Here is a 16,643-nt window from a genome sequence, read left to right as displayed (position 1 = left end):
TTGATTCAACACTAACAATCTTCATTACTAATCCAAATTGAATAGTTTAGTTCTGTAGTTTGTATATAATAAACCTATATATATATAACACAGGTACAGGTATACACAATAATTAGTGCTACCTCGGGAGAGCATTTTAAACGTTGGTACAATAGGGTTTTTTAGTGATAACAGAATTGTCAAATTTGAGCCCGTAAGCCGAGCCATTATAAGTTTCTTTGTCATATGGCCGTGCTGGTCTCGTAAATATGTTTAGTGTTAACATCACATGACGACAGAAAGATTACAATGTGCAGTAAGGATGTGGCTCATTATAATCATTATTTATAATCATGGATGGTGTATCCGAATATTTCAAAATCGAATTTGAACACGTTGTATAGTCTGAGTACTTGTTCTTCAGACAATTCATTCATATAATCTTCATAACTTCTCTGCAAAAGAATCTTAATTTGATCATCTTCTGTTTCAGGTTTAGAAACATCTTTAGTCTGTTTGTCTTTTTGGAGTGACACTTCCTTCATTGTATTGTTTTTATTAGTTTTATTATATTTACTCATGTCTTTGTGTTTATCTAAAAGCTTGTGCTTTTTAGTGTTGGTCTGTCACTGGGAGTTGACTTATCATTCTTCGTCTTCTCGGTTGAGTTTGTTTTGTTGTCCTGTGATGTGGACGGGTTCATTCTCACACTCACATCTATCTTGTGCCTCAGGCCGCACTGATCAGCTATGAATTTGGTGTCTGAATCCATCGTGTCCAGTTTGCTGAAATGTTGGGACAGTTGTGTTACATAGTGTAAAGTCTTCAAATAAGATATGAACTACAGTGATGAACTTAAATCAGCCTTTGAAGTCTGTTTGTGGATGAGTTATAAGAAATAACCGATTAAATATTGTTTTGTTGTGATTTTTAGTGGCGACATCTAATGACGAATTATCTAATTAATCATACTTTACTTTATCCTCTTCGTCACTAATTGGTGGTCGGTTACGTCTCTGTTACACAATGTTAGCATGTACAGGGCATGTACTGTACTGGCTCACTCCAAAAAAAGTTTGCCCTGACAACTTTTTTGAGCTTGTGTTGTCAACCTTAATCTGTGACCACCAGTTATCTTAGCAACACAGAGACACAGTAGGAAAAATCTGATGTTTACTGCAATAATACTAAAGACAGATATCTACTGTATTATATTGTCTTTAATTCACTAACTTTAGTGTAGTATCAACTAAGGAAATGTAGATACCTCAATGAAGGGAACAATAATAGGGACAGTGTAAGAAAAATGTTAAAGGTGACTGAAAAAAGATACTCAATGTGTAGAAATATCAGCATCCATTAACTCATATCCTCAACCTACAATTCCTGCTTGAGTAATTATAATCCTTACCCATAAATATCGTAATTCAGGATACAGGGTGAACACATGTATGTTATGGGTATCCAGTGATGGTTTGGCTTGGGTGCGGTGTTGGGGTTCCTCGCCCAGGCCTCAACGGCGTCGGCAACATGGCGGCAAAATTCCCTAAAGGGGGGTATTGTAACACTGGGGTCGTGGTGTAAGCTGTTGATGATCCGCCGTAGTTTAACGGATTTAGGCTCGTGTCTGTGGCTTTCTACGATCTTATTCTGAAAAAATAAATAAATACTTCTACAAATTATGTAGTTGGATTTTGTGGGTGATATAACACACACACACACACACACACACTGTAGTGCTCCACCTCTGTACCTCATACTGTAGGTAAACATTATACACACCATCACTCTCACTCTGAAGGTGAACAATATCCTCACCTTATAAGCAGACACGAGCCTGTGGAAGGGGTGTCGGGAGACGACGAAGTTTAGGGCATCATCGACGAAACCTATATCATAATCCTTAACACTAGGAGAGGGTAGTAGCTCCTTCAGTAGGATGTGTGGGTTCCTCTGGGCAGCGATCACAGAGTCCTTTACACCCACAGCCCTCAAGAGATGCCATGCCCAGGTCGTTGATGCCACCTGAGAATAAACCAAAACTTGTAGAGGTATTTGTACAGGTAAACCAGAGCCTCAAAGATTCTCTGTGTAATATTTCAATCTGTGCCGCCTTAGTGTACAGTAATTTTTGACTACCAACTTCGTGTCATTGCTTAAGAGTTACCTTATTTCTCACATTATCTGTCATGGGAATATATTGCACGACTCTCAAATATCGTAGACACATGTAGGGCAGCAGTGAACAACCTTTGAGGGTGGGGAGAGGGATACTTCCTTCACTGGTTGTAATAAATGTCAGTTGCGTGGAGCAGTGGTCCCGAGGAACCTTATTGTGGAGTCCGCGAGGGTTTATAAGACAATTTTGATTTATTTGGGATTCTTTCTAAGAGGAAAATTAATTAAAATATGTAATAACAACTTTATATTTTGAGAGAGAGGGGGGGAAGGGGGAGGGGGGACTGCGTGTTTGCCCCGTCTGTGGTGTACAGGATGTGCATTTACCCCAGAGAGAGAGCCAGCCCTCCCACTGGGGTAAATAAACTCGTCCTGTCCAAATGTAAATGTATTTATTGGTAACAGTTAGACGTGTAAACTGCAAATAACTGTACAGTATAAATGAGATTTTTTCTTGAATATAGGTCCAAAGTTCTGGCGCCCTTCACTATATTTACAGTGATAAATGTGGCCCAGAGCCTACAGAAGGTCCACTGCTCTGGGGGTGGAGTCTGGCCCAGCTCTCTCTCTCAGTCCAGTAACGAGAACCAAAAGATCATGATCAGCTGGGGACCATGCAGTAGACGAGGTGGTGAAGGTGGTCCCAGCGTAGCTTATTAAGGATGCCTGTAGCTGGGCCTGTGCCCTTCATTGGCCTCCACCGCTCTGGTAATTCATCCTTTAGCCTGTCACACGCCTCCCGCGCCCTCTTCCGCCGCGCCTCCAGCTCCCGCGGCAACACACGAGGTACCTGCATAGAGTGTATGTATCATATGTGTTGCTGGGTTCCGCTTCATAAAACACGGTCAGCACGAGCAGTAAATAACGTCGCAACACTTAAATTACATGGACTGTGTGTTACTTATTAATTATTTTATTAAAACGTGATAACCTTTTAACATTCAAGAAATTTACCTGCAATTAACACAAGAGGTAAAGTAACACACAAGAGGTAAAGTAACACACAAGAGGTACCGGAACACACAAGAGGTACCGTAACACAAGAAGGTACCGTAACACACAAGAGGTACCGTAACACACAAGAGGTACAGTAACACACAAGAGGTACCGTAACACACAAGAGGTACCGTAACACACAAGAGGTACCGTAACACACAAGTGCCGGAACACACACAAGAGGTAAAGTAACACACAAGAGGTAAAGTAACACACAAGAGGTAAAGTAACACAAGAGGTACCGTAACACACAAGAGGTACCGTAACACAAGAGGTACCGTAACATACAAGAGGACTTCACGTTCACCTCAATAACGTTTCGTCAACTTGGCGTACGTAGTGTTGTTATGTATACATATGTAGTATACGTTTTAAAGTATACCTCTTCTAATTTGAAATATATAAAACTAACACACGTAGATTTCACAGAAAGTAAATAAACAGCTGTAGGCTGTAACGATAAAAAGTAAAATATTTGGATATTTGGTAACCAGTGGAACAACCAGCCTAGCGTCTTCATTGTTTACCTAACAGTTCTCCGGGCGCTGACCTCAATAAAGTCTTCTATCAGTTTCTCTTCACCTCTCAGTACAGCAGAAATGTTGGTAGTTTAACTTAACCTATGAAATTAAGTTAAATTTTCCCCTGCCAAAGTAATATGTATGTTAGTTAGAATAGTGTTACCCAAATATTGTAAGGCAATCTCAAATTTCTCAACCCTGGTAAAGTGGGGAAAAATGTCTAGCTCAATTATTGATCAACGAGACTACCAAACTCACATCAAAATAACACAAAAATAATGAAATCAGGCATTACTTCTTATCCCTTATAGTCGGGGGGAAAATTATCGTAGAAATAATAGAAAATTCCTCAAACTCTTGCAGTAAACATGTCGCCGCAAAATGGTCTGTTAGAATTGTTTTTTTCTACCGAGAATAAGACCCAAAATATATCTTATTTCTTCAGGTAATAACAACTATAACTACACTGGCTTAACATTACCCCAATACCTTTTATGGTTAGGTTAGCATTAAGGTGAAATAATCTGGGCTGTCTAATCATCAGATGAAATAAACTGGGGTGTCTAATCATCATGTGAAATAATCTGGGGTGTCCAATCATCAGGTGAAATAATCTGTTGTCTAGTCTAGTGAAATAATCTGGAGTTGTCTAAGTATCAGGGATCTGTATTCTTCCCTGACACAGGCCATCTACCCCAACTTACCGTGCAGTATGGTTTATTACGAGGTGTGGAAGCCGAGATGTTGACAGTGCTGATGCCTGGCTCGTGTAGGGGTTTGTGAGAAGCTAACTTGACTCGCCGTTCCTCTCTGCCATCCCTAGTCTTATTCCTCGTCATATTTTCCGTAATATTTCCTCCTCTACGTGTTCCATCTGTGGTTATGGAGTATTTCCCCGTCTGCAGTAGTGACTGGGTGTACAGCAGGATGGTAGCAATAAACAGCAGAACAGCAACGTGACAGTGAGTGATCTTGGAGTTAGCCGTGACGCAAGACCTTCTCATCCTAGCCATGTTTATCACTGTCTTGCGGATGCTTTCCTCACAGCTATAATAGGTCGTAAATAGGATAGGAATGCATAAATAAATATATAGATGAAAGATATTTAAACTCATACCTGCCTCGCACTAGTCAAACGTTCCTTACTAACGCAGGCTGTGAGTCGTTGATGTTAATTGCAGCAGTAAGATTATTGTCCCTAGTGTAAAAATAATACGTAAGTATAATCGGCCAGAAAAATATTGGTAATTATTTTGATCTTGACTATTTTTAGTGTAGCCGAAAATCATATCTCAGTTTGCTCAATGTTTGATGCTTAATGCAATGAAGATGGTGTTGGGGTGGAGGTTGTTGAAGCGCTATTTTCTTTTTATTCAATTTCCAAATTAACTCACAAAAAACAATATCTCCATTGCATTAAACATCAAACATTGAGCAAAATGAGACAATTATCCGCCTAACTAACAACAGTCAAGGTCAAAGTATCTAGTTCATATTTTGTTAAGTTTCAGTTCAAGCAGACTTGTGTCATGTCACCGGTCAGTACTTCCACTTTTAGGGTAATTACCCTATTTAGGAAAATCAAGCCTTTGCTGGGGTAGAGTTTAGGGCAGTGTTTGTTTAGGGTAAATGGGCAAATTTGGGGGTATAAATGTAGACTTTAGGGTAAACAGACATATTCGTTTAGAACAGAACAAACTCACTTTAGAATATTATTTATTGTTTGATATTAATAAATAACGAATATAAGATAAACAGGTATGATAATGAGGAATGGGACAACTGGCCGCCGCCATCTGGCCGCAGCCCAACTGGCCGCGGAAACTCGCCGCGGCCGACTGGCCGCCGCGGACTGGGGTAAACTGTCCTGAACATAGTTTTCAGCAAAGAAATGCAGCTGGAATGATATGCTTCCCCAAACTAAAAAGCGATCAGTAGTATGCTGCAACTGTTGAGCTTTTTTTAGTAAGCTATATCTGACAAAGACATCCAAGAGGAACAGTTTTAAGTAACAAAAGTTCCAAAACTGTTAGAAATGTGACAAGTAATGCTACTTGCAAAGAATCTGATGCCAGGACTTCATAAAACTGTACGTTGCACAAATTTGGAGTTGTCTTTAGTTTATGGATTACTGTTAAACTAATGGTAGTATAATGCATTCCTCTGGTTCTATGATAAATAATGTAACACTGACATGAAACTTTCTGTCTTTAGGTGCGTGGTAGCCTACAATGTATACAATCTTTCGGGTATAGTGCTTTTTTGAACGGTTCTGTTGCTGTGAAATAGACATTAAGGGGACTTACAAAGGAAATATTTTGGTTTTGTTACTGTGCACCAAATAATTTTCACAAAGAAAAATTAAGCCCCACATTCATTTCATCACAAGTGATTAATTTTTCATATAAGATTTTTTTATTATTAGAATGCTGTAATGTCATTTTGTTACAAACATTTACGGCATTTTATTGTTATTTTGTATTTTATACAAATACCCTAAATATTAACATGATGATGGGTAATATGGGGTAACTCACACAACGGTCCGGGGTAAAGAATTTGTTTTGTTTTGGAAGCCTTGTCACCGGACAACATCCAACTGATCACATACTTAACACGCTACAGCACTACCCCCTGTACTGTCAGGGACCTGCTACAGGGAGTCACTGATCACATATGTCACCAGGTTTTTTAACCTGACAATTTAGATGCACTTCATTAGTTACCCCTCACCTTGGTGGTACTACTGAGCCTCACTTGTTGTCTTCTAAGTTGCACCTGACAGGGTCTTCTAGTGAGTTCGTTGCCTCTTGGACGTAATCAACCAATGAAAATAACTATAGACCGGTGAGCCTGACCAGCATAGTATGTAAAGTATTAGAGAGCATTATAAGAGATGCCATGATGGAACATCAACTACGAAACAACCTTGTAAAGGATTGCCAACACGGTCTTATGCCGGGGCGCTCCTGCTTAACACAATTATTCAAAGAACTAGATATTTGGACCCAAATTCTAGAACGGGGTGGTAATATCGACAATATAAACCTAGATTGTGCCAAGGCTTTCGACAGTGTACCCCATGAAAGACTGAAAATTAAACTGGATGGGTACGGGATTCGGGGAAATGTCCAAGCGTGGATTGGGGACTTTCTCAATGACCGCAAGCAGTGTGGTGATTAATGGCACGAAATCATCATGTGTACCCGTCACAAGCGGGGTACCATAGCATAGGGTAGTGTATTGGGCCCGGTGTTGTTTGTTTGCTTCATAAATGACATGCCTGACGTTGTACACTCCTCCATACAAATGTTCGCGGATGACGCAAAGTTATTTCGGGAAATTAAGAACCGAGCAGACTGTAAAGAACTGCAGAAGGATCTCTGTGAGCTTCAAGAATGGTCGAAGAAATGGCTGCTGAGATTCAATGTCACGAAGTGTAAGAGGCTGCACCTGGGACGTACCAACGGTAAGGAGGCGTATCATATGTCTCAACGGGGCGAAGAAACTGCATTAATTGAGACTGAATGTGAAAAGGACCTAGGTGTGTATGTTGACAATGAGCTGAGGTTCTTGGGCCATTGTGAGAAGAATGTAAATCAGGCAACTAAATTATTAGGACTTATTAGAAAGTCGTTCAGATATCTAGACGGTCCGACCCTCGTAACGATCTTCAAGAGTGAAGTACTTCCCCGTCTGGAGTACTGTCACCCCGCCTGGTCCCCGAGATATGCTAGGGACTGTCAGTTGATTGAAATATCCAAAGGAGGGCCACCAGACTGGTGCCTGCACTACGGCACCTCAGCTACCCTGGGAGATTAGAGCGCCTGAATTTGCCGAGCTTATACTACAGACGGGCAAGGTGAGATCTGATTGAGGTGTATAAACATCTCAAAGTGCACTACTCAGTCGAGTGCTCCCATGGAGCTGGCGGAAGCTCGCCCCACAAGGGGTAGCAGCTCAAGGTTGAAGAAGCGGCAGGTCCAGAAAACTGTGAGGGCTAACTTTTTCGGAGTAAGAGTTGTCAACTATTGGATCAATGTGCCAGAGTGTTATGACAGCACCGAGTGCGAGCTCTTTCAAGACCAGACTTGACAAGCACTGGAGCAGGTTCGGATACATTCAGGAGCCAGTGTATGCCCAGTACTCGCCAACAGTAAGTAACAGAGACGTGACCGATCGCCCAAGCGACTAACAAGCCGATCAGTGGTGAAGAGGATAAAAGTAAAGTAAGTAAAGTAAAAATATCTATATTATCATAGTAAAACACATAGTAAAACACGTTTAAGTAAACGTGTAGTGGGTTCCTCCCCTACAAGCACCGAACCTTCTCGAATTCCCCAGCCTACGCCTCCAGCGCCGCCCACGGAGCGGGGGTCAACTATCTACCCGCCCTACCCCCGCCTTATAAGGCCTGACACCGCTGTGACCAGCTCGCTTTTCTACCCAGTGCCACCAGCAAGCAGCAACACCTCCTCCGCGGCAGCCGTGCGGCTGTCGCTCCCGCCAGCGACCTTGGCGTCCCTCAAGCCGCGTGCCCTCACTCTGGGCGCCCTCACCACCCACCTCTCTCTACTCAACTCTTATTACCATGCTACCTACCCAGCAACAAGCTGCATTACATCCAATACAATATGTATACAGTGAGTACATTGTGAGTTTCCTTTCTCCATTCCATCCTGAGTGTGAACCAATATCGCATACCCCTACAAACGTTTCAAACCCCATTAAGCACATTTTTCACAATTGAAATCCCGTCTTGAAGAAAGATATATACACTTACAGATCATACCGTGTAATGGTAGAAGATGTACCAGAAGCTGAAGGTCGGTGAGGAAGGGTGGTGGGGAACTTGGAGAGTAATACAGCGCCCGCAACACGGACAAAAGCAAACTGGACTAGCTGGCCCTGACCGCCCTGGGCCTCGCGAGTCGCGACAGCCCCGTTACGTAACAGATTTTCATTATTTCTTTTCAGTTTACGAGGCGGTATCTTTCGTATTATTTGCAATATTTCAGACGACAAGATAATCTCTTAATAACTAATGTGTTTTACACTGTGTTGCCACCAACGAGAAATTAATGTTTGAGTTAAGGATGTGTTAAGATTTAAGTGTAGGTTCTTGCCATTATATTCTGGAGTCTCAATTTAATAGTACTCTCTGGCCTGGTTTTGACGCACCAGAGACGAAATTATTTGTGAGAGCACTATATTTACGACTATTCATCCTTTCATGTGTAAGCAAAATGAATAAAGACTTATTATAACAATATCGTGCTCCGAGACCATGTTGCCATAAGCCACGTTATAACCCATATATTCACAACTACCCAGTTAAAAGTTTTTCCCTATTAACTTTAACAGCAATCTAATATAAGGCTTGATACCGCGACTGTTGTGAAAGTGGATACCAAAAGCATTCCAAAAGTGTGGATACAGCATACTGTACTAAGCTGTAGGTACAGTACACCAGGAGGCACTGCACTCGAGTATCTTCATTTCTCCAACTGTAAAGTCAGGTGCCCAATTACAGTGGGTTGACTGTTTGCTTCAGAATCTGGCCAGCGACCCATAGGACAGGTGCATGTATATATCACCACGCACCCCACAACTGCATCAAGCTACAGATCCCTAATTATCCATAATGGTTGAAGAAGCTACAAGTCCATAAAACATTTGGAACAATCTGCCAAAGAGTTTGTGGTAGCACCGAGTGGGAGCTCATTCAAGGTTAAGCTTGACCAACACCTCGATTGTGCGGTTCAGTTCTGGTGCCCTTATTATAGAATGGATATCAATTCACTGGAGTCAGTGCAGCGAAGAATGACGAAAATGATTCCGGGACTTAGAAACCTTCCATATCAAGACAGATTAAAGAAACTAAACTTGCATTCCCTAGAAAGACGAAGAGTGTTGGAGATGTGATAGAAGTATTTAAGTGGGTGAAAGGAATCAATAAAGGAGATATAGATAAAGTTCTTATAATAATCGAGCAAGATAGGACTCGTAGCAACGGATTTAAGTTGGATAAGTTTAGGTTTAGGAGGGAGATAGGAAGGAACTGGTTCACAAATAGGGTGGTAGACGAGTGGAACAAGCTTACCAACTTTGTAGTAAGTGCGGGAACTCTGGAAAGTTTCAAAAGGAGGCTAGATAGATTCATGGATGATAGAGAGTGGTAGTAACTCTCGACAGGAGCTGCCATGCACAGGCCAACCGGCCTATTGCAGACTCCTTATTTTCTTATGTTCTTATGTTAACATTGGAGCAGGTTCCGATATATTCAGGGGTAATTATTTACGCCTTCACAGCCGCTGATATATCATAGAAAACGAATTTTAAAAAATCCGCTATATCACTGTTTTATTTTGGACATTGTCGTAGTTATGGAATGTGTTAGAAGGTGGCTATTTATAAATTAAACCTAACCTTAGTTTATAAGAAAAACAAGTGGCAGAGGCGTTGTTAGAAGACCTTCTTAGCCGAGAGGCTCAACACTCTGTACCCCCCGGCATATGAAACAGAATGAACTTACGAGTTTGCGTTTTTTGTGGACGTGAGAGCAGCAATCCGATCTCTGTGGCTCATAAACATAGACTGGCGCCTGGCGTGAAGCGTATGGCCGCCTGGCGTTGATTGGTGGTAATTAGCTGAGTAGCAGTTAAAAGTGAAGTGTTAGGTAAAAATGAAGTACCAGACGTACGACATTCGGACAGCGGCGGACAGCGATCGGTTGGTGTTGCTCCGCAGTCAGCATCAGTTGAGTCAGTTCTGTTTTTTTTGTTTTTTTTCACGGTGACTTTGCTCGGGGGCAGCAGGACACACCAGGGCAGGCCCGGTAGACGCTACACCAGTAGTGAAGGCCGCCGGTGGTGGAGTAGGCCGTGGGCAGGGGGGGCTCACAGGGGGACCAACAGCTTGTGTCAAACCCGAAGAGAGGAGTGACTGGGTGGCAGGAGTAGGTGGGAGATGGTGGTACAGAGTGTAGCGAAGAGTTGTTCAATACGGTTGGTAAATTCTTGGAAGAGGGATATGATCTGTGTCATGTCACTGGTGGGGGGTTGTGGGGGGGGCACCGGTGGGAGCACAAGGCCTGACAGCATTAGAGTAGAGACGGGGAGGAGGCCCAGTAGTAGTTGAGTTAGGAGACGGCCGGGACTGCTGTGTTGCAGCCAGATGAGGCCAGGCAGGGGCAGGTGTTGTTGAAGAAGGCGTTGCTGGAGACAGAGGGGACACAGAGGGGTGTTGGCCCGGTAGACTGGGGGGGGGGTGCATTGTGGTAGACACGGTCTTCAGGGAGGCTTTTCACCTGGGACAGACAGGCGATTGGGGCATTGCCGTGAGTCCGCATTGTGCCGGCCACCATAGTTACAGCACCTGGGATCAACTACATAGCCCACACCACCCCTATTAAAGTGGTCTTTGATTTTCTGGGCACAGGTGACAGAGTTATGGTTACGTGAACAGAAGCGACATCTGGGACGATCACGTCGGCAGCAGGCAGTGAAGGTGTGACCCCAATGAGAACAGAAAACACAAAATGCAGGCCTAGGATGATGGGGTTCTGCATACAGTGGAGGGAGGAGTGGGTGAGCCTCCACATTGGTTGGGCATTCCCTTCCCTTCCACTAGAATTAAAGTCACTGGCATCTTCGATGTCAGCGTATAGGGGGAAACGTTTCACTACACTAGGATGTGGCAACATTCATCAGCGTCTACTGGGGGGGGGGGCACCAGGACAACCCCTCAAACCCAACAGTACTACAGGTAAGTGTTCCATAGACCTCAGGAGTCTGACACTTGATAAAGTTCCGGTTCTTACCTTGTCGGAATTGAATGTTGAGAGCGTGTTGTCTGTAGTACTTCATCATCCAATTAAACGGTTCCTCGACGGTTTTCAGGGAGTCCTTGGGGAAGTGCAGATTCAGCTTACTTGGCTGGTTGGCAGAGGGCAGGGTGATAGGGTCCGTGGCATTGGTGTTTCCACTGCGGCTAGTGTTTCCCATACAAACATTACCGTCACTGTCATAATCACTGGGGTCTGACTCTTGAAGGGTGTTGGATTCAGTGTGACCAGGCGAGTTGGCGATGGCATCCGTATCAGAGATGTCTGTGTCCATGAGAGAGCCTCTTCTGGGATGTTTATGTCGACCCCCCATTCTGGCAAAAACTTACCAGCTGAGGGGACCTTTGTGGGACGATCGGGAAGTCAAGAGCATCTATGGGCACATCTGTCCCCTTATGTGGTCACGCTACGCTGTACGTGCCAATACGTTTGGTATTGCTTAAATCATATTATGTTAATACAGTTTAGTGATTGTTACCTTAAGGTCAGGTTGTTGTGAGTGTTACCCTTAGGTGTATATTCGGATGGCCTATTATACATTGTCTTAATTTTTAACAGTACCTTTGTAAATAAAAAAAAGGACAAAAGATCACACTTAAGTTAGCCGAACGCTCTAGAGATATGAAAGCAATAAATCCAATAAATCCGACTTTACTACATGGCACTACACGAACGCCATTAAATGTAAACACTGAAGGGCTAGACCTGGTGCTGGTGCCTCCTCCCACCTCCAGCAACACAGTAAGTTAATATTCATTTATTGTGACCTTAGTCAGTTTTCTTATCATTAAGCTTACTTTGGTTAGTTAGTATTGTGAGCAGGTAATATATACGTAGTTTAGTTAATTAGTGGCGTGGGGCAGGTAATATATACGTAGTTTAGTTAATTAGTGGCGTGGGGCAGGTAATATATACATACTTCACTATCATTGTACCAAACTGTCAGACTTATCCACGAAGACCATTTGAGTGTCTGCCTTGTTTTAATTAATTATTTTTCTAAAACAATAGTTTTTTTTATATTACCTGTTTTAGAATGTAATGTTATTGGTATATCTCATTATTGTCTTTACGTATGTTTTTTTTTTCCAGGTTCACAGACTGACACGAACGGCCCAAGTTGTTGATACATAAATAATGCAGGTATGAGTGTCCCCGGATGCCGTGGTGGGCGTGAGTGAGAGGAGAGAACACTATTGGGGGTTTACTATGCTGGTCAAGGGACTACAAACATTTATATGATTCCCAAATATAGAATTAATGCTTGAATCTAACCTAACCTAATTTAACCAAACCTAGCTTAATATAACCTGACCTAAACTTAACCAAACCTAATTTAATCTAACCTAACCAAACTTAATTAACCCAACCTAACTAACTTAACTTGTAGCCTAATCTAACCTAACCAAACCTACTAATAATCGTCTAAGGAGTGGAATATAAAAAATTGCTTAAAATAGACAGTCATCCACATGGGAATAATCCACCTGATATAATATCACTGATGGATGATTATGGATTGAGTGACATGATGGATAAAACAGATCAACATCCTGAGAATTGTATTTTTATTTATTGTATTTTTTATTTATTTTTATTTTTATTCCTCACCACTCATCAACTCACTAGCCGTTCAGGCGGTTGGTCTATCCAGTGTTAGTACAGGAGGAAACAAGAGGCCGGGAAATCGGTGATGTTTGGTAGTGTCACACTGGACAACACCTTTCTCATGTGTGTCCCAGCTCGAACTTGTTGTAGAATGGACCACCACACAAAAAAAGCATTTGTTACAGTAGCAATAATGAATGATAAAGAGTCTGTATTTGTTCTTGCTTCTGGCCAGCCTTCATGATAAACGGCCTTGCAAGAGTGAAAAATGTTTATTAAATTGATTATTATTCAGTAATGGTAGACCCAGGCCTCTCTTCCACCATGCCTGTAACAAGGATTAGAGTGAGGGGTTAGGGACATGTCTTCTGTTAATATATCTGACACACCTTTATTCTGACAGTGATTGGAGGTATTGTAACCATGTGATAATACACTTGTTTAATGGTTCATGGTAATTATGACTCTTAGGAGAAAGTCTTAAGTTGCTTTTGATTTTATAGTGGGAAAGGACTGGCAAAATTGACAACTCACAAGATAAAAATTAATCTGGTAGTACATTTAATTCTCAGGGACAGAATGAAGACCTCTGGGGCCCAGCCACGTCACTGTCTGCTACCTCACCTGCGGAATCCCTGGATTTCGAGGATGCTTTCTCTCCCCCACAAGATACTACTTCCGGAGGCAATACTCAGCAACAATCCGCTGATGGTAATCCTTGAAACCATTTTCATGTGCCTAAAAGTATGTCAGAATAAATATTTTAATTGTACTGGTATCTATTCATCAGTTGTACTTCATATGATTTAGAATAAGTGCTGTAAACCTCATAAGGAAGTGAAGAAATTCTCGCATATTAAAAGATCAACTTGGTGAATGTTTTCTTTGTAATAGTAGCATTATTTTATTAAAACATGGATCTTACATAACTACACTTCTCTATACAGTATTTGGACAAAAAAAAGCTTGACAGTTATCAGTTCAGGGATCAATAGACACAGAACAATACTGTGCACTATCTGATGTATGACCCATATATTTCTCCATCACTCTGGATACCGTGTGTGTGTACAAAGTGTGAAGCTTGTTCATTTGCTCTAATAAACAACTAAGTTTTATTTATTAATGATTCTCTACAGTACAGTTTGCAGATTACACATAATTGAACAAGCCTTAATTTCTCTCAGGTGATTATGTCCCCCTGGATGACTCCTCACAATATTTAGCTGGACTTGAACGCAAGTTGGCTTGTGTTCAAGGCCGTACCACAGCTCATAGACAGACAGAGAGTCGCAGACTTATTGATGCTTTGGCAACCTCAAGGGACGACCACGCACACCACTTACTCAACAACACTAACAATATTGGTGCGGACAGTGATGTTCTCGAGCCAGACAATGACCGTAGTGGAGCTCTTACAGCTGCAACAGTAGACCCACAAGGTGAGTGAGCAGTCATTAACCTCTGCTGCTTCTTAGTAAATGTAGGTAGATTTGTCTTGTATAGTTCTGTGTGGTGTTACTATTCAAATGCAGTTAGTCCAACCCTCGAGACCAATCAGTAAATTTTTATTCACTCAAACAATTATTATACTGAAAATGACTTCAGAACAAATGGCTCGGAGAGGAAAGTTACTGTTTACAAGTTGGAAGATGACAGGGAAGTTGGCTGAGACTTAGTGATCATTAGAATACAGTGTACCAACACTTTACATTTCAGTCTCACAAGTAGTAAAATATAAACAAAGTAATAATTTTTTCTATTGGTGGTCTTCTGTATGACTTCATTCTATTTTCGAAAGTGCTGTACTGTAATATTGTTGTAGAATACTGTATGTACTTATTTCTCCACAGATGAGCTTTAAATAATAATATATTTTCCCCTGCCTCCCCCCACATTTTTTGTCATATTTTGTTCTGCCAAAGGTGCCCTGGGTGCCATGTTAAGGAGAGTTGCACCAGATAAAATAGCTCTTGCTCCTGAGGAACTGTGTCGTCTACTGGAGGCCGACATACTATCCAAGGTTCACGATGCTCTGGAGGAAGAGGCTCAGGCTCCACACCCACCCACACAACATTCCAAAAACACCTCGGAAGAAGACCAAAGCTGTGAGGGTGTCAGATCGGTCGATGGCTCCACAGAGAACAACACAATAAAACTTGCAGACCAGAAGGATCCCTCGTCAGATGAAGGAGAAAAGTAGTGATGGTTAAATGGTGATGTTTGTCTGTGACGGTGTACAAATCATAGGTGTAGAGATACTGTATATTGATATTACAGTATCTGTACCGTATATAAATAAATAAATGCCTTGCGGCTTGTTCTCGTGTTCCCAAGTTTATATATAATTGTTCTATTTTTTGGTTTAATCAAAATATTAACCTGAACTGCAAATTCTTAGATAAGCAATAAGCATGCATCTCACCTCTTCCTGTATAGTATTCCTGTTAGAAAACTTTGTGATTTTTTTCTTTTTTACATTATTGATCTGTATACCGATGTGAGCATCTTCGCTACTAGGCATCAGTAACAGCTGTAGCTATTTAGTGGATAAATATAATCCTTATACAGGTACATACTGTATACAGTATATAAACAGGTAATCACAAGGAAATAGAAACATTATGTTGTCTTGCATAATAATCCCTTAACGTCTTAGGTACTTTGCTGATCATCTCACATGTAACGAATTTTTTTTTTTTTTTAGATTAAACTCTTGTGTACAGAGAGTCTCTCGGTGACGGATAAAATAGCAAAAGTGGCGTCATGTAAAAGATATAATTTAACTTGTTACCTAGGTAATTCCAGTTGCTGAAAACAAAACGTGAACTAGCTTATGAAAGAACTTTGACAAGGGTATGGGAAAAACACAGTTTACAAAATGTTCAGAAACAAGAGTGACAAAGAAATCATAAACTGTGTCAGTACTGTGCAGGTTAGGTTGGAAATTTCTCTCTCCCCATCAGTCGGTCAGTCAGACTCGTGCATTGCAAGTGACTGACATGGGTAGAACCTTGTTGTTGGTACACTAGAAGGAAAAAATCGACTTCTTGCCCCCATTTCCCTTGTGGGATGGCTACATCACATACTGCTCTCTGTCCATTCTACAATTCTCTTCCACTTGGAATACTCATCTACCACTGTTATCCATCCTTTGTTATCCTCTTCTGTATCTGTCTACCTTGTTCTTGGTCTACATCCTCCTTTTATCCCCCAATTCTGTCTTCCATGCTTTCTTTCCCTGCTTCCCATCATCCATATACTGCACACAAGAAGGAAAGTACAGGTATAGGTCAAATATTAGCAACACAACTACAAACACAAAATTAAATATTATTTCTTTGTTATCTTTAGAATAAGTTGTCTTGAATGTATATCATTTTAAATATTGTAATATGAAAATAAAAATTGTTATTTAACACATGTTACCAAACTGTTTCTATACCATTACACTTAACTCTTGATAATAGATGGCAATGAAGCACGAGATATGTATGTTGACTTGATAGAAAATA

At 41.4% G+C, this 16,643-nt stretch overlaps 2 protein-coding genes across 2 annotated transcripts; one reads left to right on the top strand and one right to left on the bottom strand.

The window, feature by feature from the left end:
• Positions 1 to 435: 435 nt before the first annotated feature.
• LOC121865258 (carbohydrate sulfotransferase 10-like) lies at positions 436 to 8,538 on the bottom strand. Its single transcript, XM_042364618.1, has 6 exons — positions 8,458 to 8,538; positions 4,379 to 4,721; positions 2,764 to 2,947; positions 1,798 to 2,006; positions 1,391 to 1,629; positions 436 to 764 (listed from the first exon to the last, which is right to left on the bottom strand). The coding sequence occupies exons 2-6, from the start codon at positions 4,685 to 4,687 to the stop codon at positions 575 to 577; spliced, it is 1,131 nt and encodes a 376-aa protein (XP_042220552.1). The 5' UTR covers positions 4,688 to 4,721; positions 8,458 to 8,538; the 3' UTR covers positions 436 to 574.
• A 3,636-nt stretch (positions 8,539 to 12,174) lies between these two features.
• LOC121865255 lies at positions 12,175 to 16,556 on the top strand. Its single transcript, XM_042364615.1, has 5 exons — positions 12,175 to 12,261; positions 12,613 to 12,663; positions 13,701 to 13,839; positions 14,316 to 14,570; positions 15,054 to 16,556. Exons 2-5 carry the CDS (start codon positions 12,658 to 12,660, stop codon positions 15,329 to 15,331), a joined length of 678 nt encoding a protein of 225 aa, XP_042220549.1. The 5' UTR covers positions 12,175 to 12,261; positions 12,613 to 12,657; the 3' UTR covers positions 15,332 to 16,556.
• Positions 16,557 to 16,643: the final 87 nt, after the last annotated feature.

The sequence above is a fragment of the Homarus americanus genome, unplaced genomic scaffold, assembly GCF_018991925.1.
Source record: "Homarus americanus isolate GMGI-L3 unplaced genomic scaffold, GMGI_Hamer_2.0 scaffold16889, whole genome shotgun sequence".
In the NCBI taxonomy this organism is placed as follows: Eukaryota; Metazoa; Arthropoda; class Malacostraca; order Decapoda; family Nephropidae; genus Homarus; species Homarus americanus.
Note: the sequence above shows the minus strand (reverse complement) of the source record. Positions and strands in the feature narration are given on the sequence as shown.